The following is a 23,416-nucleotide window of genomic DNA, read 5'->3' on the forward strand; positions in this document are numbered from 1 at the left end:
GTAGAAAATTTAATTATCTGTAAAATGGGTATTATAATACCTATAGTGACTACTTCAGTTTTGAGAGACTCAAATGAAACCATGTATGTAAAATGCTTTGTCAATCTTAAAAAAAGTGTCAGTTATGTATTATTATCCTCCCAATATAAATAGGCTGAAAAAGCATTTATTACTATTTTAAGCAGTGTACTGTGTTGAGAATATAAATATATGATCCTCCCCATAACCATCACCCCCCCAAAAAGTTGAGCGTGAATTTTGAAGAATCTGAGGGTGAGGAAAAACAGAAAATGAAAGATAGAGGGAGATAGTGAGAGAAAGGGAAGGTGAAAATGTGCTTGGGAGAAGGAGGATTGATGTGCCAGCTTTATACTGAGTACTAGGCTGTGAAAGACTGGATTAGAAGATACTAAGCACATAATGTAATTATCCATCTATCTATCTATCTTCATTCTTTTTTTTCCTTTCTTTCTTTCCATTCATCCATCATATACTGGTCTATATATCTAATTATGCATCAATCATGTCCATCATATATCTATCTAGCTTTACTTCCATCCATCATATAACTTTCTATCATCTATCTATCTTGTTTCATGCAGAAGGGTAGAGAAGGCACTGGACTTGGTAGCCTAGGACATGGAGCATGTGTCATTCATTGCAAGTGATGATGCCCCTCCCTCTACCTTCAGAAGTGGTTTTGCCCAAGGATTTACCATATGAAGGGTGAGAAAACATTAAAGGGCTTTGAGGAGAGGTAGAAAAAGAGGAAGAAAGTACTTTTTCCTGTTATCAAGGAAATCATCTAAAAGCTCTTGTAGAATCATGGATCATTGTAGTAGTATAGAATGGAATGGAATAAAAGAGAGGCTGAGAGACTTGATTCCAGAGCAGCTAGAGGATAGAGTGCCAGTCTAGAGTCAGGAATACCTGAGTTAAAATCCAGCCTCAGAAGCTTATTAGTTATGTAACCATGGGAAAGCCACTTCACTCTGTTTGCCTCAGTTTCCTCATCAGACTTGGAGAAGGAAATAACAAACTAGTCCAGTATCTTTTGTCAAGAAAATCACAAATGGTTATATAAATAGTCAGGCACAAGTCAACAATAACTACTTGTGACTTAGTGACTGTCAATGAATTAGACACGAGAGGCCAATCAATTAATAAGTTTACATTAAACAAAGAAAAAATAATTTTTGATTTACTTCTATGGGCTAGAGTAGGGAGAAGAGATTATAAAGGACATTTGGGTCACCAATCTATTAGGGAATATAGACAATGTAGGCAATGAAGGACTAGATTTTAGGGGTCACACAAACATGCACACAGGGTATGGGGGAGCCTGCTTCCAGAAATTCATGATGATGGGACTTCTCCCCTCCTCATTTAAAAAAATGCACAGGTATCTTTTTACTATTTCTTATTAGCTTACTCTATGATGAAGAAAAATTCTAATGGTCTGCTGAACTAGAATTGTATTGCCAGAGGAACACTATCCCTCTTTCTATACTTCCTTTTTCCTAGAATTTGATTCTGTTCCACTTATCTACACAAGCAACCTCTGAGTTTATCTCTAAAACATTCCTGCTGTGAATTCTGTGATTTCAGTGTCTAGCAAGAATGTGTTACTCAGGGAAGATAGTCTTATTAATAAAAATATAGAATCATACAGGAAATGGAGTTAATTTTAAGAGGAAAATAAGGTCCTGTTACCTCTATGTTTAGATTTGGTTCCATTTAAAATGCCTGCTGCCTGGCCTCTTAACACACATGCAGATTTCTATAGCTTTAAGTCACAGAGGAATAGAGCAGATGGAGCCCACGACTGGCAAAGTGAGTTGTCTTATGTAGCAAAAGATGTGTTTGCCAAGAGATGGACCCTCTTGGAAAGGATTCCAGAGTTGCTTAGCAACCATGCATCTCCAAAAGGGACCTTTATAGGTTAATGGAAGGAGGATGTGCCCATCCTACTTTGTAGTCTTGGACTTGTTCATCTCAGGAGAGAGGAATGAGTATATTGTCTTTCAAAGAGATTGAGAGGGATGGGGATAGGGAAAACTTGGGTGAAGGAAGCCCAGGTTTAAATCCTACCTTTGTCACTAGTCATCATCATGGGCCTCAGTTTTCTCTCATTCTTGCAAAGAGCTTTCTGGACAAATTCTCTTTACTTGTCAAAGGTTTATCCACGTCACTTTACTTGTCAAAGGTTTATCCACATTTCTCTGACTTTTTTGTTGTTGTTCACATTCCCCGGATTACTGAAATCATCTCTTAAGTTGCTTTGGCCCTATTCTCCCATTTTTAAAGCTATACTTACCACTTCCCCTCAACCCAACTGCTTGAGGGTCCTTCTTAAATATCACCATCTCCAAGCAACTTTCCCCAATTAAGTGAAAAAGACAAAATTAAGGAAATGGATATTGGCAGTGTCTAAAGGTAACAGGACAGAGATAAAACAGATGAAGGAGATCAGTTCAAGAGAAAGGTCACAACTATAATCCCTCTAGGAAGTAACAAGAAAGAGCTTCGTTACCTGGGTTGGACAAGATAGAGGTATATCTGCTGCCAAATTTAGGAAATCAATCTTCTTCCCTACTGGTTGAAGCTATAAAGAAGAAAAAACAGAAGCAGTAGTAGAGATAAGTGGATTTGTTTCCTCTGATAATCACTGGTTCCATCCCAGGTAGACAGTTTTTATCATGAATTTCCAAGGTCTTTACAGGCTGGAATCCAACAAAAGCATTCCAGGTTGTTCAAGGCTAGAAGGGAGATTCTTCATCTGTATTGGTGAACTATTTTAAAAAATATTTAAATATATCTTTCTTTGTAATTTCATGTATTTTATTTTATATATTTAAAAACATGACAGTTTAAAGACTTCACCAGTCTGACAAATCAGTTACTATATAATATTCAAAGATACTAAGTGGCTCAGTGAATAGAGTACTGATCCTAGAGTCAGAAAGATCTGACACTTACTAGCTATTTGACTTTGAGCAAGATATTAAATCTTTATCTGTTTTAATAAACTAGAGAAAGGAATAACAAATCATTTCAGTATCTTTGCCAAGAAAAACCCCATGAACAATATGGTCCATGGAGTCATGAAAGTTGGACAAAAGTACTGAATTACAACAGTCATCTAGTTTGATCCCTTCAGTTCATAGATGAGGACACTGAGTTTCAAGCTTGAATTGTATAAGATCATTCAGCTTTGAAGGAAGTAGCAAATCTGGACTTTCTAATTCAATATCCAGCACTTAAAATGATTTTTGACATTCAAAAAAAACCCTCCAAATTCTCCTTCCAGCCCTCTTCCTTCAAGAAATGTCTACTAGAAATACTACATTTCCATCTCAGTCCATGAGGCCAGATTGCATACTCTCTGTTCTTACTGTACATATAACCAAAAATATTTGAACAGAAAGAAAAAAAGATAGGACATTTACACAGTCAGCATATCTGGATAAGGAACAATTAAGGAATAACTTGTAAGGTCAGGTCTAAGGCAGAAGTTCTTCACCAATTTTTGTAAATATGTAATTCCCTTTGACAGTCGATGGCCACCTAATCAACATTAAGATTTTAAATGCATATGAATTATATTGAAATATAATAATCAAAATGTATTTTTTTAAAAAAGCTTATGGATCCCAGGTTAAGAATGCCTGACCTAATTAAAAAACATAGTATAATAATTGGGTCCATAGTGGTAAACCAATGGGAAGATTGCTGGGTCATGAGATCACAGATTTAGAGTAAGAAGTGATCACAAATGCAATCAACTACAATGCCGCGTGTTATAGATGAGGAAACTGAAAACCAGTGAGGACACAAAGATGTCCCAGTAGAAACCCAGCATTCAACCTAAATTCTCTGAATCCCTGTAGTAAGCAACCATTCCCACTAGGACAGGCAAACACAGATGTATTGTGATGGACATTGTAAGAATAGTAATATCAATGAGATTCCAGATCTCAGAGTGCTGGAGAATTCTCTAAGTCACATGATGACCAATAGACTTGGGAAGTCTGAAATATCATCTCTATTCTTTCTTTGACTTGTAGTGTGGCCCAAGTAGTAATCATTATATCCCTCTGGGACTCTGATTTCTTATCTGCAATGGAAGGGTAAGGCTCCTTTGCACAAACTTTGATTTAATGTCATAAACTTGCCAATCTTTGGTGTAAATGTAAGCACCCTGGTGTTTTACCATATTGTTCCAAAGGGCTCTGGAGAGCTGAGAGTGGAATTTCTGATTTGGGTGGAGACAGTCTGGTGCAAAGAAGGAGACATCTGGGATTCCATCCTGAAAAGAGAAATTAATTAAATTTTACCCAATTGATCAATTAATTAACATACAAGAGCAAGAAAATTACATGTCTATAGCAATAAAGAAAAAGGCTTTTGACAAGTTAGAAACCCATTCCTGGTTTTTTTTTTTTTTGTTTGGTTGGTTTTTTTTTAAGTCACTATTTCCTTAAATGATCTTTCTTTAAGACCAAGAGTCAGAATGATCTATAATAGGGATAAACGAAAGTCCTTTCCAATAAGATTGGAGTCTTATTACTAATATTATTATTCTATCTAGGGATAGAAATATTAGTTTGTGATTTAAAAAAAAAACTAGAAAAGAGATTGAGGGTGTAAGCATAGGGCAAAACAAATTATTGGGTTTTTGCTGTTGATATGGTTTAGTTAGAAAACCTTAGAGAGTCAACTAAAAAACTAATTGAAATAATTAACATCTTCTACAAAGTTTCAGGATATTAAATAAACTCATATAAATGATTAGCATATCTGCATATTGTTAACAAAACCCACCAGGAAGAAATAGAGAAAAAAATCGAATTAAAATAATTACAAAAAGTATTAGTTACTTGAGAGTCAGCCTTCCAAAACCCACATAGGAGGTATATAAATACAAAACATTTTTTGCACAAATACAGACCTGATTAATTAGAAAGATATTACTTGCTTATATAATAAAAATGACAATATTATTAAATTTAATTTATTTACTCAGTGCTATACCATACCAAATAATTACTTTGTAGTGCTAAAAAATCATTGCCAAACTCATTTGAAGAAACAAAAGAAAGAATTTCAAGGGATATAATTTTTTTAAATGGAAAGGAAGAGGGCTTAGCAGTACTAGATCGCAATCAAATTTCTCAAACAATTTCGTACTGGTTAAAAAGAGAAAGGTTGATCAATGGAACAAACTCAGTATGCAATAAGATGCAAAAAAAGCACAGAAGGGCTTGCAAAGCCCCAAATATGTCAGAGTAAGACCACGCTATTTGACAAAATTTGTGAAAAAAAAAAACAACATTCTTGTAAGAATTAGGTATAAAGCAATATCTGACACTTTTATACTAAGATAAACTCCAAATTGGATGTGTGATTTAGAGATATAAAGATACTACAAATTGCAGGAGCAAGAAAGATGACTTATCTGTCAGATATATGGATGAAGGGAGAATTCCTGAAGAATCATGAGGTAAAAACAAAAGTAATGCAGCTAAAAGTAAGAGAATCAGATAAAGAAAATCTTTGTGGCAAATTTCTCTGTAAAGGTTTCAGGTTTCATTCCTAGTATGTATAGGAACTGATTTAAATTTATAAGAATTAGAGTAATCTCCAGTTGGATGAACAGTTTTCAAAAAAAAAAATCTACACTATAATATGAAAAATGTTCAAAATCATTGGCAAAATAAAATGTTCAAAATCATTGGCAAAATAAAACCTCTAAAAGCTTCCATTATTCTTTGGACATAGATGGTATAATTGTAACATTCTGAAGGTTAATGAAGAAGGACAAGCAAGCTAATCTCTGTATTTCTCTTATAGATTTATGAATCATCAGCCCCTTTACAGATCTGACTTGTTTTAAGATGGAATCATTCTGTTTCTGCTCAAAAAAATAAAATAAATAAAAGGGAGTTATTAAAAAGGCCTCAAGGGACCTACTTAAGCCTCAGGTGACATGTCCTCCTCCTGTTTTTCTTTCATTCCCTTTTAAAATCCAGGGAAAGCAATTCATAATTTATTAGGCACATACATATAATATCCCACTTTAGGGCACAACTGTGGAAAAAAAACCTGTTCAGTCCTCTTTGAGAAAACAGGGCAACTAATCAGATACATTATGCCCTTTGCTAATTGGTTCTTGAGGGTCAAAATAAATGAGGGCTTTGGTCCAAAGATCAGGAACAAGCAGAGCTGTTTTGATAGTGGTTCTATGCCCCATGCCTATTCTCTTTCACTACTTTCAAGAACTGGATCAAATCCAACATGAGAGCAGATATTATTAATTCTTTCCCACACATCCAAAGAAGAATGATTGATTTAGTAGAAAAAGAGAGAGAAGAGGGCTCTCATTTAGGGGGTTTAGAACCTCTTCTGGTATAAGTGTGTCTGAACACAAATGCCCTCTACAAGTAAATATCTAACTTCACTGAGTTAGAGTCCACTCCTTGATAGTTGGACTTGGAAGTTGTTGTTGTTGTTATTGTTGGGTGTGTGTGTGAAATCTCAAATTGTCTCTTTGTAACTTCTACCCATGATTTTAGTTCAGCCTTCTGGTGACAAGCAGAACACCTCTATAACTTAATTCAACTGACAGCCCTTTAAATACTCAAAGAAAGATCATGGAGAATGCTAGTAAATATTTAACAACTGACCCTTCAAAACCATGTACCAACAACACATTTTGATGTTTAACTTGCATTATTGAGATTTTCTCCAACAGTTCAATCACTGTTGATTGCAATCAACAAAATCATAAATCATACAATCTCTCTTAAGCTGACTGCAGTAAACTTTTTTCACCTCTCATTTTTGTTCCCCAGCAGGTCTTTTTTAAGAGACAAACACATAGTGAAATAAATAAATAAATAAATAGTGGGCTGAACCTTGAGGTGCGAACTCCGTGATAAGAAGACCAGAATTCAAATACTGCCTTAGATACTTTACTGTGAGTTTCTTGACCTCTTTAAACCTCACTTCCTTCATCTATAAAATAGGCATCTATAACCAGAGATTGTTTGAGAACAAAATGAGCAATTTTTTGTATTGAGCTTTGCAATCCTTAAAATGTTATATAAATCTTAGCTATTATTATTCAGGCCCCAATCCGCTTTAACTAATTTTCATGTAATCTGATTGCCTTCTTCTGGATGTCTTGAATTTGCTTATCTTCTATCTTTTGTTCCTTACACTTCCTTCTCAATTCAATTTTAGAACTTTTCCTTCTCCTAAAACCTGCTAATTGAATCACATTGTATAGATAAAATACCTCTGGGGGAAATTGAACAAAGCCCATTTTTTACATAAAATTCTTTCATTTCAAGTCCCACTAGCTTCCAGTTATCTATGCTTAGTTTTTCTTCCTTTAAGAACCAAGGAGATGTGCGATTCAATGAAGTCTAATAGATTATCCATTTGTGGACTGGTAGCAAGTACACTTTTCTAATCAATTATATTCTCTATAGCATTTCTAGATGAGGCTGAAGCAGGGGCTGGGGTTGGAGCAGGGTCTGCTGAGGCCTTAAATTGTCCAAAGTCCTTTTTAAGATGTGGAATCAGGGCAGACTATAGTAGGATTATGTCCTTGACATTAATCTTTCAATGTAGCTCAAAACTACATTAGCTTTTTTTGGTCACCTTACATTGAAGTTGACACATGATAAGCTTGTGATCCACTAAAACCTCCAGATTGTTTTTCCCTCAGAAAAACTGCTGTCTTAACTATGCTGTTTTCACTTTATACATTTGATTTTTGAACCTAAAGGTCAGATTTTACATTTATTTCAGGACAAGATCATTGTGAAAGCACATTGGACTTTGAAGGGAGAAAAAAAACCCGGAGATTTGGAGGGAGTATAAAAATATGAATTCAAGTGAATCATGCACAGGTGAGCACAGGAACTAGAGCAAGAGAAGGGGCCATACCGGTCGTAAGGGAAGTTTGATGTTTTCAAAAAAAGGCTGCAGTACCACCGTGAAGTCCTCCCGAGTGTCGTAGCGGCCAGACTCTACCAATTCTCTGATGCTGGTCTGGAAAAAGGAAAGAGGAGCAGACTGTCACAATGCCCAGGCTATCATTTTTGGGGAGGAAGGTCCTTCTGGATCATAAGAGTGTTTATCCCAGGAAGGATCTTAGAGATTATTTAATAACCTTGGTTTTACATAGAGGAGAACTAAAGCCCAGAGGGGCTTTATACAGGGTCAGCCAGAGAAACCACAAGATCGGTATAAACTTGACCTTTGGCTATTCCACCTTATTTCATCCTGTCTCAAGAGGAGAACCCACTTATAGAGGGTCTTCATGGGCATTTAAAAGGTACATCTTATGGTAAACCTAAGAACTGAATTGGTTAACCCTAGGACTGAAAAGAACCTGTGATGAGGTTAACTTCATAGCATGGAAATCTGGTTGGGAATGCTTCAACTAACAAGGGCAGATCAATTCAATTCAGTTCAACATTTGATGTCATTATCTCCAATGCTTTACACAACGAAGCATGCCTCAATCAGTGCCAGCCTTCAAGGAACTTAAAATCTGGTAAGAAGTATGTGATACGGACATAAGTTAGAAAATGATAAGAGCATGGAGTAGTAGCCTAAGATTCAAGGAGGAGAGAAGTAAAAAGGAAAAAAAAAAAGAGAAGAAAAAAAGAAATGTCCATCTGACATGAGGACAGTGCTACACTGACGTGCCTTAGCTGACTTTTTCCCATTCTGTTGGGGTTCTGATAGTCAGGAGACAGGGAAGCTACAAAGAGATGTTCTGTCTCTGTATCTTACCTGGTAGCTCTTGATGACTTCTTTCATTTTGGACAGCTCTGTAGAGTTGTCTTTGACCAGCAGGATGCAATTACACAAAAGGCTGCAATATTGTGAGAAAGAAAAGTCACAGAAAGGCCATCTTGGCATCAAGAAAGCTTGACTTTGGGCCAAGGTAAGTGGTTTTGATGGCACTTGTAGATGTTGTCTAGCTAGCTGCCTCAGTATATTAGCCAGGTCTTTGTCCCTACACTACCATGTGTGTGCCCTGATGTAGATGACATTAATTACCCTTCTGGTTCTTGAGTAGGATATTGAATAAAGTGAAGTCTAAAGGTTGTAAAAATGGACTATTTAATTGGGAGCAATTGCATTTGTAACATCTGATAGGTCACTTAGTCTGATCCCTTCAGTTCATAGATGAGTTCACTGAGACTTGAACTGGCCAAGGTCATTGAAGTAGAAAGTAGCAGAGATTCAAACATGGGGGCCTTTTAATTCAAAATCCAGCACTTTTATTTAAAATTTATTTATTTACTTTATTTAACTTTTTTTTGAGTTTCAAATTCTCTTTTCTTCCAGTCCCTTCCCCACTCATTGAAGAGGCAGGGATATGATCCCCGTAATCCAACCTTTTCTACACCATTTCATGTCTTTGGTTCAAGAAGCAAGGGGCAAATGGTTTCTTGCAGTCTCAGTTTACTCATCTGTAAAATGAAGGGACATGGTGGCAATCCCCTTCAATGTCCTGTCTATGGTTCATAATTTCATTTGTTGTCAGTGCTCCTGCCACCAGATAGGTCATGAATTAGGAGATAGTTTTCATGAATTGCCATGGCAATGAGCTTCTCTGAACCTTGCTAGGCTGGCCCTGGGAGGAGAGTCTATTATAATAACAACAACTAACTTTGGTGCTTCTGTAGTTAGAACCTGTCAGATCTGAGTCTTGTCACCATCATAAACTTTCAGAACTGATTACACGAAAGAATGTGAACAGAGGAAACATTTTAATGTCATTCTCATAGTAGTACATCTCCCAGGGCTACCCTTGCTATTCATGTATCCTTGAACATGACTTAGATCCTTCTCCTACCTTCTCAGTGGGAGTGATCTCATTTGTTTGGTTCTGAAGTAAGAATAGTCTGCATCTTTAAATTGGTGAAACTGAGACCATTTCTCTGTCTCTTTTTTTTTTTTTTTTCCTGTAATTGTTGTGTTCAATGAGTAAAGATTGTAATTTATCTCACCAGATGAGTGCCATGGATTGAACTGAAATGGACCAGGGGTATCTATTTCTATTCTATTCATTTGTCTTTCTCAGTTTCAGGCATCAGACTTTAAGACCAACCAGATTTGGCATAGTACAGCCTATCAAGCCAGCAGGGAAGCCTGGGATTCAAACCTGGGAAAGGGGGTAGGCTTGGATCTGGAAACAGTATATAATTGAAGTAAATATTTCTTTATAAAGCTAATCTGTTTGTGGCTAAAGCAATAGGAGCACAGCTAAGAACTTTGCTAAGAAAATTCCAAATGGGGACACAAAGAGTTGTACACAACTGAAAAATAATTGAATATTACAAAGCAATTTAATATTATTTTTCACTTTAGATGCTTACAACAGTCCTAGGAGATAGGTGCTTTGTGTTACCTCTCAATGTCACAGGTGTCAGATTTTCCCCAAGTGCTCCTTCCTCCCTCCCAATCTGATATTTAATTGTCTTCTGCTTGTTTGGATTTATTGTGAACCTAATAAATGATACCTAGTTTTACATAGCATCTGTAAATGTACTAAGTGTACTAAGCATTAGATACTCATTAGATACTCACTATGATCCTAGGAGGTAGATGTTACTATAGTTGAGGAAACTAAGGCAAAAAGTTATTCCTGCCTCCAGGCCCATCAATCTATCCAACTGAGCCTCATATATTTATTTGCATGTATTCTCTTTTGTTAAAATGTAGGAAAACAGATTTTTGTTCATCTATGCCCAGTGGCTAATACACAGTAAATGGTTATTAAAGGCATATAGGTATATTAATTAATTGATTGAATACTGACAAAGATGGAAAAAGGTAAGGAAAATTTTATTAAGCTAGGGAAAATTTGATCAGGATAAGGGTTGTAAGGGTTTCAAAGGGCAGGGGGAAGAGAAGCCCAACAATTCATTGTCACCACACCTTCAGAACAGTCACATTTCTGAATGCTACTGCTACTCTGGCATACTGTGACATATCACTATTCTTAGTGACTGCTATCCCCTCTAATCCCAGAGCATTCAGAATACTCTAAAATCCACCTCCAGGTCTTTGCAGAAGTTATCCCTCTTGCCAAGAACTCATAGCTTCCTTTAAAGGCTCAGTTCACATGCCACATCCTCTCCCTTAGTTGTTATGGCTCTCTTCCTTTTTAATTAATCATGTCCACACTTATTTGTATGTATTATGTATTCCTCAGTTGAATGTAAGTCCTTTGAGGGAAGGGACTTGTTTTAATTCTGTCATTATATCCAGTTGTCTAGCATATGTTGTTCAGTCATTTCAGTTGTGTCCTACTCATTTGGGAGATTTCTTGCAAAGATATTGGAGTGGTTTGCCATTTCCTTCTCCAGATCATTTTATAATTGAGGAAACTAAGGCAAACATAGTAAGTGACTTTTCCAAAGCCATATAGCTAGTAAGGATTGGAGCCCAGATTTGAACTCATGAATCTTCCTGATTCCAAGCTCAGTGTTCTATCTACTCAGTGCTTGCTGACACCTAGCAAATAATGGGTGCTTAATAAATATTTGTTATGAATTGGATTCCTTATTTTTAAAATTTTATTTTTATTGGATTTTTATTCAGTCTTGCCCACACAGACATGAAAGTCCCATTCTTGCATCTGTGGCAGAGTCAAGTATCAGTTAAAAGTGAGTAGGGCCAGGCACAAATAAGAACAGGTAGTTCCAGGAGATAGAAGCTCCCCACAAATATCTGGTTTCCAAAATGTGGAAAGTACATCATATTAAGAGATGGGCCAAAAAGCAGATGACAGCAACCCTCATGACTCAGATCATCAGATCAGATCAGATAGAATACCAATCCTATGCTTACCTTGCATGCATTACTGGACATTTATCTTGGTTCTCCAGGATTACCTCCCGCAGGATGATGGGGTTCATAAAGTCCACAATGTTGATCAGGGCTCTGGGTACCTAAATATAAGGATATAGTTGAAAGATGGGCCATCATTACTTCAAATTCCTAGTAATTACATCTTGATACAGCTAGTTTAATTTTACAAAATGCTTCTCTTACCAATAAATATTATTATTAATATTAATATACCCATTCTACAAAAAGGATAAGCTGAAATTCACTTTTATCAAAAAGATAAAGGGACAAAGTATCCCCAGCTGGTAAGCATTGAAGCTGAGATATGAAATCACATACTCTGAAATTACATACTCAGAATCCAAGGCTAGGACTATAAGATACTTTTTCTTGCTTAACAGTCCTAACATAGAATTGGCAATAGGATTCTATCAGATCTGGGTTTATATCTGGACTTAGATTCCATTTAATAGTTGTAGGTGTATGTGATCCTTGGAAAGACATTAAACTTCTTTTGGCTTCAATTTGCTTATCTGTGAATTGGGTACAGTAAGATCTGTTCTTACTTCAGGTTTATGTGAAAATGAAAAGAGATAACATGCTTTGCAAATTTAGAACATGAAATAAAAGACAGTTTTGATTTTTGTTGTTAATATAGCAGTGAAGATAGTGGCGAAACATTTTTCACTGACTGCTAAATATAGAAAATAGCAAATTCTTTAAGTTTGACTGGAATGAGTAGCATGTAGGGAACAGTAATATGAAATCAGTCTGGAATGATGATAATAACTAGCATTTACACATCACTTTAAGGTATGCAAAGTACTTGACACATGTAAAATCATTACAACCAAGTGAAGTTGGTGCCATTTTTTATCTTCATAAGAAAACTGAGGCTGAAAACCATTCAGTGATTTGTCTATTATCACACAGAAAATGTGAGAGATTTTATTCAAACTCAGATATTGCTGATTCCAAGTCTAGCACTGTATCCAATACTGGCAGGGATGTAGACATTTATAAATTATGCAGGAAGCAATAGAAAGCTAATGAATTTTCTTGAGCAAAAGAGTCCAGATTTGCTATAGCTTTGTTTCCAAGAGGCAAGCAACTTTTAATATGATGGCTACAGTCACTTTCTACAGTGATCTTTGAGCCCAAGAATCTTAACGTGCTTCCATTCCTTTTCCCTTAATTTGTCAAGAAGTAATGGGGAGGAGTCAAACTGGTCATAATTCACTCATCATGGTCTATCTTTCTTGTCTGTGCCTTGTACTGGTTGTGCTCTTATACTTCGAGTGCTTACCCTAGTTAAGAGGACTTCTCTTCCTTTTACATGCAGTTCAGGCACCAGACTCTGCATGGAGCTTTTCTTGATACAGCCAATTGATAGTATTCTCCTTCCCAAACTACTTTACTACTTTATATTTAACAATTTTATGTTTATGTTGGAATTGGGGGAGTATGTGTGTGTGTGTGTGAATGCATGTATATGTATACTTATGTTTATGTATATATATATATATATATATATATATATATACACATCTATCTATCCACAGCATATACATACACACGCATAAGTTTTATAGCTGTGATGTTGCAAATGTTTCTATATCTTCTTTTCTCCACAATATAATGTAAGCTTTTTATGAATAGGGAGTCTTTTATTCTTCCTATTTGTGTCCCCAGTGTTAGGCACATCATATGTATTTGCTAATTGAGTAACTAATGGATATAAGCTTTCAGAATAAATGTTTTTTTTTCCTTACAAGACCTGTGTCTCTGAGCACCAGTGTTCCAAAGGAAAGTAGGAAATACATAAGAGATGTGAACCTCAATGAACTGCACATGAATCCCAACCCTCTGCCATCTTCCCATGGTCCACTAAAACAAAGGGAAAGTTGAGTTCTCCTACATGATGCATAAATTCTTCCCAGGGAGAGGAGGCTGCTTAACTTACCTCTCTGTGCAAGAAGTCCAAGGCATTTTGGAAGTGAGATGAAAATTTGCTGGGTGAATATATATTCTGGTAAAAGAAAGGCCGGAAAGGAGATGGTTAGGATAAGAGAATATGAAAGATGATTCATTCTTCACTGATTACACTGGAGGTAAAACCACTCCTTTCTCTAGCTATGGCCATCTGATCATGCTTCATCTCCAATGGGTCTGATGAGAGAAGTAAAGGGATTTGTGCAAGAAAGGAAATAATGATATGATTTGATCTTATAGTTTCTGATTTCAAATTGAGTGCTCTTTCATTAAATCAAGGACAGTAACCTTGAAGGAAAACAGTGGAAAAAAATTGGGGTAATCCGAAATGATGTTGAATGGCTTTGAAAGAATTTCATCTGAGAAGTAGAAAGAGGCTGGTCCTCTTCATTGAAGTCTACAGTTATAACTCAACAGTTTGAATTCACATACATAAAGACCTCCTTGTGACCACAAAATCCTGACATTGCAAGCAAAACATTTTAAAACCATTTAAAGCCTATAAATACTGTCTTTTCATTGTTGTTATTCTCTCCTTTGATACTCATAACAAGGCTTAGAGAGAGAGGGGAGAGTTGTTATTTTATGGATAAGGAAAGGATTCAGAAAGGCTAACAACTTGTCAGTACCATGCAGATCCAAGGATTCAGATCTGTTTTTGAAACCTCCCAAGTTTAGCACTCTTTTCAACATACCTGAATTCTTCCTTTTCTGTGGATTCATCAGAACTAAATGAATAACAAGTATATTAGCACCTAGCTAGGAATAATAATAAGCCCTTTATTTAATTCCTTGATACAATCATGGGATGCTCTGGGATTTAAGGTAATGGCAAAGTGTGAAAAACCTTGGATTTAGAATTGTAGCTCATTTGTTCAGATCCTGACTCTGATTGAACTAAGTTGGCCCCTTAGATAGATTCACCTCTCTGAATTTTTGTTTCCTCAATTATAAAATGCTGCAGCTAGAATAGATGACGAGTAGATTCCTAGATAATTTATCTAGATAATTTAGTTCATTGGTAAATTCTATGAGTTTATAATGATTCCCATTATATGTTTCTGGCTTTATTATACATTACTCTCTTTCAAACTAGACTTCTTGTCCAATCTCCTGTCTCCAGGACTTTACTTAGGCTGCCTCCATGCCTGGAATACAGTTCCTCCTCATTTTCATATTTTGGAATTTCTAATTATTTCCAAAGTTTAGCATTCATCCTGTATGAGACCTTTGTTGATTCCCGCATTGAATTATCTTATATTTATGTATTATTTTATATATATTTATATGCATTCATAGTTCCTGCATTAGAATGTAAGCTCTTTGAGGGCAGAACTATTTCTTTTGTTTTGATTTTTGTCCAGTACCTAGCACAGTGTCTTGAACATAGTTGATTTAATAAATACTTGTTGACTAATTGAGACACTTACTACGCTAGGTACTAAAGGAAAACAATAAGTAGTCAGATAATACAAAATATGTATATAAAAACAATACAAGGTAATTTCTAAACTGAGGCATTGGCAACTGATGGTATCAGAATAGATCTGCCTAAGAGGAGGCACTTAAACTGATCCTTGAAAGGAAATAGTGAAGCTAGGGCTAGGGCAGGAGTAAAATAGTGCCAGTGTATTGTGAGTGTATGTTTATATTCAGGCAGTGATGGGCAATAGTGTTGTTTGTTGTTACTTACTGAGTCAGTGCAGTAGTAGCAGAGGTCAATAGTCCCAATGAGCACAGTGACCACCTTCCAGTCTTTTTGGAAATCAATTCTCTAAATGAAAGAAGGAGAATGCTAAAAATATCATTTCATTACACTTCTGCTATCTCTGGGACTTTCAAGTTTCATTCTTTAAAATATTTTTAAAACTCGCTGACTCTAGGAACTATCTACATTTGCTCTTATTTGTATTCCCAATGCTTAGCAGAGTGCCTGATGTATAGTAGGTACTTAATAAATGCTTCTTGATTTGATTTCTTCACAAAGCAGCATCAAAAACAGATACCACTCTACATATCTTTTTAAAATTGAGGCACAGAACCACAATAGTAAAAAGGATCACAGTTATATTCTAGCCTTTGTGGGAAGTCTTTCTTCAACAACCCCAATTTCCTTACTTGTAAACTGAGGAAGTTAGATTAGATGTCCCTGGAGATTTGAGCTGATGGGCAAACCTGGTAGATGCTAATTTAAATTCTGCTTGCATACTCGCATTGATGTGATAACGACTACTTTTTAAGGCTGCTCATTCCCTTTTTGTATAGAGTGAATTTAGGCATTGTTTTTTCCCATAAACTAGTCAGATTCTAACTTACCTGATCAGTTTTCATCTTCTGTACCAGGGTTTGGACTTGGTTTAAAAGGTCCCTGTGAAGCAAAAAACAATTGTTTCTTCTGATAATGAGGGGAAAGCAGATTCATGTTCTTTGCCTCTCAAAGCCACTGCAGTGGAGATCTCCTTGAGATTATCTCCTTTGCCAGGAGGCGGAGAGGTGAACACTGAACAGTGGTTCAATTCAGATAGTAGCAGCAATAGAACTGACTTCCTAAATTTCAGATTGGGTCATGCCCTTCCAAAAGCCTGAGCATAAATAGGTAAATGGGACAAGAATTCTAAACTCTGGTAGAGTCCCATGGAAGTATGTGGAGGGAGGGAATCAAACCCAGGTTATCTGATTCTTGGTCCAGGGCTCTCTCCTCTCTTCACAATTCTTTGTTTAGGCCAATCTAGTTCATATGGATTTGGAACAGCCCTTGCTTTGCTACTTACTGCCTATATTGTGTAATATAATTGTGTGTAATAAATCTAACCACCTGTGATATATATCTAATCACTCTGAGCCTCAGATTATAATAAATAACAATTTTGGATTATTTATATCAATTCACAGAATTTCAACCTTAGAAGGATCTCAGGAGCTTCACAGATTTAGATACAGAGGGATAGCAGAGATCACCTAGTCCAATTTTTTCATTTTACAGACTATTAAACTTGAGGCTCAGAGAGACTAAGTAACTTTCCCAAGATCCTATAGATGAGAATGACTATCTGAATGAGTATCTCCCTTCCACAGACCTGACAAGAAATCTCTATGGAGGGAAACCACTAACTCCTAAGATGGCTCATTCTACTCTGGGATAGTTCCAATCATTTAAAAGTTTTTGCTTATAGTATAGTATAGTATAGTATAGTATAGTATAGTATAGTATAGTATAGTATAGTATAGTATAATATAGTATAGTATAGTATAGTATAGTATAGTATAGTATAGTATAGTATAGTATAGTATAATATAGTATAGTATAGTATAGTATAGTATAGTATAGTATAGTATAGTATAGTATAGTATAGTATAGCCCTGAAGTGGAGTATCATTGTGCCATATTCATTAGATAGATCCTTTTTGTAGTTTAATTGAATAAAGGTTATTTTCAAAAACATTAGTTGAAAATGATCAGGCAAGAGAATGATTACAGCCTGTGGAGGAGGAATACATTGCCCACCACACAGCACAATAACAAAAGACAGAATTTGCTGTTATAGTCAGAAAGAGCCCCCTTGCCCTTCCCCCAATGGCATACTCAGCCGTTGCTCCGGGTACTGCCTGATTGAGGAAGGCGCTGTCTTCTTGAGCATTCCCCACGCCCAGTGCGAAGCCTTTTAGGTCCTTATTAAATTTTCTGAGGATATCTGGTAGGAAGAGGGGAAGTAAAAAGCAAACAACTCTCAACTGGGAAGCTATGAGATCAGAAAGAGCATCCCTTCCCCAAAGTGAGCTTTATTTTTAACCTTGTGTCCCAATGCAACAATCCATGAAAGGTGATAATGATAAAAGTTTCTGCCAGGTCTGGACCAGAAGCCATTAATGCAGGACTAGCTCTCCCAGAGGTAAGTATACAAAGCAGTAAAGTGTTCCAACTATGGAGATGTAAACTCTACCAGCCTAAACACATAGATCAAGCTCTGGAGATCCATGGAAAGAGCTCATTCCCAAGATACCTTAGTCAGGAGAGCCTACCCAGATCTCATGATAGACCCAAGGGCCAAATCTTTACTTACTAGGAAAGGTGGTCACATTTTCTAGAGAGGCATCACCTCCTGCACTGCAACCAGAGAAAGAAATACAGTCAAGACATTCTTTTCCTTTCTTTGCATGTTCCCGTCCTAACCCCACCCCCTATACTCAATGCCCAGCATATAATCGGAACTTTGTTGAATTGTCTCACATTCAATAATCTCTCCTTGGCATACAGATGAATACTGAAATCTGCATTTAGCAGTAGCTATGGGGTAAAGGGAGAGTGTTGGACAAGGATTCAGGAAGATCTTGATTCCAATTCTGCCTTAGATACTAACAGTGTGATCTTGAACATGTCACAAACTCATTGAATAATAAGCATTTATTAATTGCTTATTATTTGTCAGGCTTTTTACAAAGTCACTAGAGATACAAAATTAGGCAAAAGTGATTCAACAATATTGTCATTATTATTTAATCATCCTAATCATTATTACATTCAAGAGTGGCTTAGGCAGTTATGACTTAGCTGGTCTTGAGAAACTTATTCAAGTCATTACCCCAGAGTTTCAGTTTTTGTAAACCTGGATCATTCAGTGCTAAATCAGGACTAAGTCACCCTGTGAACTAAAGTACAATTTTTCAAAAACTATATAAATTCTTGTCTTATAGGAGAATAAACTACCTAACTCAACTCTCTTACAATCAAATGACCCATAATTTAATCTTATTCTACTTAATTTAATATGGTCTATTATGTGCAAAGCAATGTTCTAAGGTCAGGGAATTTATTTTTTTAAGGGACAAAGACTGGATCTTTGTGGGTCTTCATCAGTGTGAGGAATTGCCAGTATAAGGATTTTCTTCACTAATGTAAATCATAAGATCATAAATTAGAATCTCAGAGCCCATTCAGTCCTACTTTGATTTTATAAATAAGGAAACTGAGGTCCAGAGACAGCTCAGGTTCACATAGTAAATATTTCATGTTGCTTTATAAACCAAGACTTTTGAATACAAATTCAATTCCCTATCCATTAAATATCATATCACTTAAGTGACTTGCCCAGGTCACACAGGTAGCAAGCATCAGAAATGAGAAGTGAAATCCTCTGACTCAAGAGCTAACATTCTTTCCACTACCATTATTGAACTTGGATCTTCCTTATTTCAAGAATGGCCTTTCAACCACCAGATACTCTGCTTCTCATGTGACATCAAAAGGCAATGGGCATTGAAAGAGGAACCCAAAGGAGAATCTGAACTCAAAAAGCAGATCTAGGAGAAAGTCTCTAAATTAGAGTACCTGACTATGGATACACAATATTATAAAACATACATCTTAAATAATTAAATTTACTTTGTTGAATTTAAACTTCCAGAAACATTTTCATTTTCATTTTAATCAAATTCCCCCAATTCCAAAGTACCATTTTCATACATGCACAAACAGCTTCTCTCCCTTAGTCTTAGAAAATGCTTCTAATCTCCCCAATTCTTGAGAAAATCAGAGACAACAGTCTGTGCTCTCTCTCCTCTCCTCCACATATTTGTTTTCTCCTGGCTTTGAGCAGCCAGGCTTTGAGCAGAAGCCTCTCAGACGCTCTAAGATCATCCTCAGAGGCGTTAAGATCTATCATCTCCACAGTTGCTCCTTCTATTAAGGAACCTTTTGAACAGAGCCAGCTGCCCAACGTGAAGAGTCAGAACAAGGGTTAAATCCTTGTACAGAGGCATCAGCTGCTGCAAAGAGTGAGTGAGTCAGCATTCACTCTCTTCCTCCCTTCTTAGCTGTCTCTAATCCAAACCAACAAGCATTTATGAAGCCTTTACTAGGTGTTAAGGCACTGGGGAAAGAAAGGCCTCATTCTTTTCTGAGAAAATAGAGGAAATTTGCAACGAGATCTCTCTCCTCTCATTCCCTGTTCTCTCATGTGATACATGTGATGGTCCTTCTCCTCTCATTGCCTCTATAACCAACCAACTCTGTCTCTTTTCCTCTTTTTAATTTTCAGCTTCTCTTTTTCAACTAGCTTCTTTTTTGTTGCCCACTATACCCTTGTGAACAATTCTTCTTTTTCCTTGACTCTTTTCAAACTATCATCCTTGTTTCTCCATGTTACATCAAAATTCTAGGGGAAAAGCTGTTTATAGAACTTGTCTGCACTTCTCTCATGACACTTTGCAATTTGGTCTCTAACCTAATCTTTCAAACTGCCCTTTTCATAATTACCAATAATCTCTGACTGGACACATTCAATGACCCCTCTTCTCCCCATCCCCCATTGTTTATCCTTACTGACTTCTGCAGAAGTTGACACTGTTGACCATTTCTCTCTGGATACTATCTCCTTTCTCTGAAGGGAGTTGCTCTCAGTTGGTCCTTCTACTTTTCTGGCCAATACTTGCCAGACGCCTTTGCAATGTCACCATCCATGACTTGTGTCCTGGACCCCTTTCTCCATCTATGCCCTTTTTCTTGGTGGTTTCATCAATTCCCATGAATTCAACTCCATCCCTCTCTTTCTCTCTATCTCTCAGTATCACTGTCTCTCTCTGTGTGTATGTGTATATCTCTCTCTCTCCTCTCCTCTGTTTTTTTTTTTCTTCATCACTCCAACCCAACTTTTTTAAACTTCCTTATTTCTCTTGTCAGAGCCAATAGTCTTTCAGGCATCTATATTTGCAACCTAAGAGGTATCCTTGAGTACACTCACCCCTCATGTTCTTGCTAATTAGTAAATTACTTGCTAATTTCAGTAATTCTATCTCTTCTCACCTTTCCCCTCAATCTCTTTCTCTCTCTCCCTTCACATACACATACCTATTCTCTGTCCTATGCAATAACCTCACAACTCTCCCTCCTTCCAGTCTTTTCTTTCTCTAATGCATTCTCAGGTCTGAACATGTCACACCGCTAACTCTGATGGCTCCTTATTATCTCTAGAATAAAACAAATTTGTTTGACTTTTAAATTCCTTTATACTCTGCTTGCAGCCTACCTTTCGAAGATTATTATACTTCACTTCTCATTATGTATGCTTCCTTCCAGGCAAAATAGCCTGCTTGCTGGTCAGTATCATGCAGGAAATTCCATCTGTCTACAAGGCCTAAACATAGTCCTCCCTTAAGCTTGTCTGTAAGAATTCATACCTTCCCTCAGATTCTGAATTAATGAGGAGAAAGGAATTACAAAATATTTTGATATATCAAACCAAAATCAACCAACTTATTCCTACTGAAGGCAAGATCAGGTCATAAAGACCCCAATCACTTCCAAATGATTTAACAGACCAGTAATTATTCTGGGGCTCTCCCCAAAATAGGGATACTAGCAGGTAAATTCACAGCCAAATTGCATGACAATTGATTCTCATGATAATCTAATGTGAATTCTTGCTGTATTTCTCCTTTCCCTATCAAAGTAAGCAAAACTAGCTGGATCTTGGCTTCCTGTTACTCAGAGGGAATAGGTTACTCTTTTTTGAAACATTGCTTCCCCATCATTTCCAAAGCAAAAGTTGTGACTTTGATATATTTCATTAAGTGCTGGAATTAAAAGGACCAGTGGCAGATTAATGATGGATTTTAGGATCTGGAATCAGCTCATTTACCCATCATACACTTCTGGTTCACTCCTAGATGAAGGTGGGGCATTGGTTAAAAAGGTAACTATTTAGGGATAGTACTTTTTGAAATTTATTTCTTTTGACTGTTCCATCATTTCTAACTTCTCTACCAACAGTTTGTCAGGCTCATTTCCAGGTTATGTGACAACACTAATTTGTTGATGATCATTGTCCTGACTTAGTCGGTTTGCTATTAGTAAGGTCATTGTTTTTTTATTCTCTTTTTATTTTGATCATATCTACTCATTAGTCACAACCATCAAGGAAAGAGACCAAAAAGAACTTAAATTCTTTTGAGGACTGAATTGAAGTGGTTTGTGCATTCATTTGAAGTTCCAAGTGTTTTGTCTCTAATAATTTATAAGAACTACCTTTTAAGGTGGGTATATCCAGAAACTCAGTTGCCATGGTTCTCAAAGGACTGAATCCTTACTTATTCCTAAGAGAGTAAGGCTGTAAGCCTCACTTTGTGACTCTCTTTCATGTTGAAACAAAAAGCATGACCACAGCAACTTCCAATGTTTTCTTTTTTATTTGGGAGGGGAAACCAAAACAATTTGATTACTGAGATAGGCAAGAAGAAAAGGGCAGAGAAGCAACAAATAGATTCTTGGGCTGCCAAGACTTTCATAACTACTTTACATCATTTTGGCTATATTAGTTTTATTTATCTTGTTAGCTGAGAAGGGATGCTCAAATCTATTCTTACATACCATCTTGGTGAAACTAAACCTAAAAGAAACCTAAAACATTTCCTATCTTGGTCTGATTCATGAATAGGGTTTTGGAAAAAGCCCTGGATGAGTCAGAAGTCATGTGTTGAAATGTTGTTCTTGTTACTAATTATATATGTGATTGCCATGGTGGCTAAAATTTACATAGCACTTTTTAAGATTTTTAAAAAATGCTTTATAGATATTACAATAAATCATAGCACTACAATTACTATTATCATCCCCATTTTAGAGTTGAACAAACTGAGGTATACAGAGATTGATTGACTTAACTAAGGTTATACAATTAGCAAATATCTGAGACAGAGTTTGGACTCAGAGCCTCCTGACTCTATATATCCAACATTCAAATCACTAGCTACCAAATGGTCAGAATAGAACTCCCTTCCAGTTCTATGGTCCTATAAATATATGTAAAGCCTATACATGGGCTTAGATGTATATGTATATAGATTATACATATTTGAATAACTTTAGTTAACATATGAATAAATATTTATAATTGACAAATGCCAGACCTATAAGCATTTGCATGATATATAAATTCTCAAGAGCTTACTGTTGGCTTTACTGACGGGCAGTAAGGGGAGAATCCTAGTTTTCTACAAACTAAAAACAAAATAAATAAATAATTTAAAGTCAACAGTAAGATCTTGCCAGAGATGTGGGGCATCCTAGGGGCATAATGCTCTACCTACTTGGGCCCTATTAACGGTAGTTGCTGAGCGCGGATTTCATTACAAGGGAAGGATCAATGCTGCAGGGGAGGGCATTCAGGAAAATACTGTTATCTAAAAACAAACGGTATCATTAAACACAACTTCTAGTCTGAATTACCTAATTAGTTATTTTTTCCTCTTTCTTCCTTGAAGAACAGTCTCTACCCCAATCCCTTTTCTTTGGTAGGCACCTTTGTTTCCCTACACCAGGGTTACGCCCTCCAGATTTCTGTCTGTCAGTATGTGGTGGAGAGAAGACTCCCCTCCTCTAATAAATTCAAAATTCATATTACCTATATGACAGTCCCCGATATTGAGTCAAGACATCCATAAAATCATTTGGTTTCGTGGCAATTCCATTTCCAGCCTTAAAAAAATATGTCAAGAACAGAAGAAAAAGTCAGTGATCCAGTGAAATTGAGGACTCAGTCCCTAAGAT

The 23,416-nt window shown here is 36.4% G+C and overlaps 1 protein-coding gene across 2 annotated transcripts in view; it reads right to left on the reverse strand.

The window, feature by feature from the left end:
* PLB1 (phospholipase B1) overlaps positions 1-23,416 on the reverse strand; it is a 181,002-nt gene that overhangs the window by 46,609 nt on the left and 110,977 nt on the right. For both annotated transcript variants that reach the window (XM_074288291.1, XM_074288292.1), the window contains exons 33-43: positions 23,271-23,344; positions 17,937-17,980; positions 17,459-17,567; positions 16,192-16,243; positions 15,569-15,649; positions 13,847-13,912; positions 11,884-11,984; positions 8,812-8,893; positions 7,957-8,061; positions 4,214-4,309; positions 2,534-2,605 (exon numbers count right to left, since the gene is read on the reverse strand). In XM_074288291.1, the coding sequence (XP_074144392.1) occupies positions 2,534-2,605; positions 4,214-4,309; positions 7,957-8,061; positions 8,812-8,893; positions 11,884-11,984; positions 13,847-13,912; positions 15,569-15,649; positions 16,192-16,243; positions 17,459-17,567; positions 17,937-17,980; positions 23,271-23,344 (882 nt within the window). The remainder of the gene's footprint in view (positions 1-2,533; positions 2,606-4,213; positions 4,310-7,956; positions 8,062-8,811; positions 8,894-11,883; positions 11,985-13,846; positions 13,913-15,568; positions 15,650-16,191; positions 16,244-17,458; positions 17,568-17,936; positions 17,981-23,270; positions 23,345-23,416) is intronic.

The sequence above is a fragment of the Sminthopsis crassicaudata genome, chromosome 2 (genome assembly GCF_048593235.1).
Source record: "Sminthopsis crassicaudata isolate SCR6 chromosome 2, ASM4859323v1, whole genome shotgun sequence".
Classification (NCBI taxonomy): Eukaryota; Metazoa; Chordata; class Mammalia; order Dasyuromorphia; family Dasyuridae; genus Sminthopsis; species Sminthopsis crassicaudata.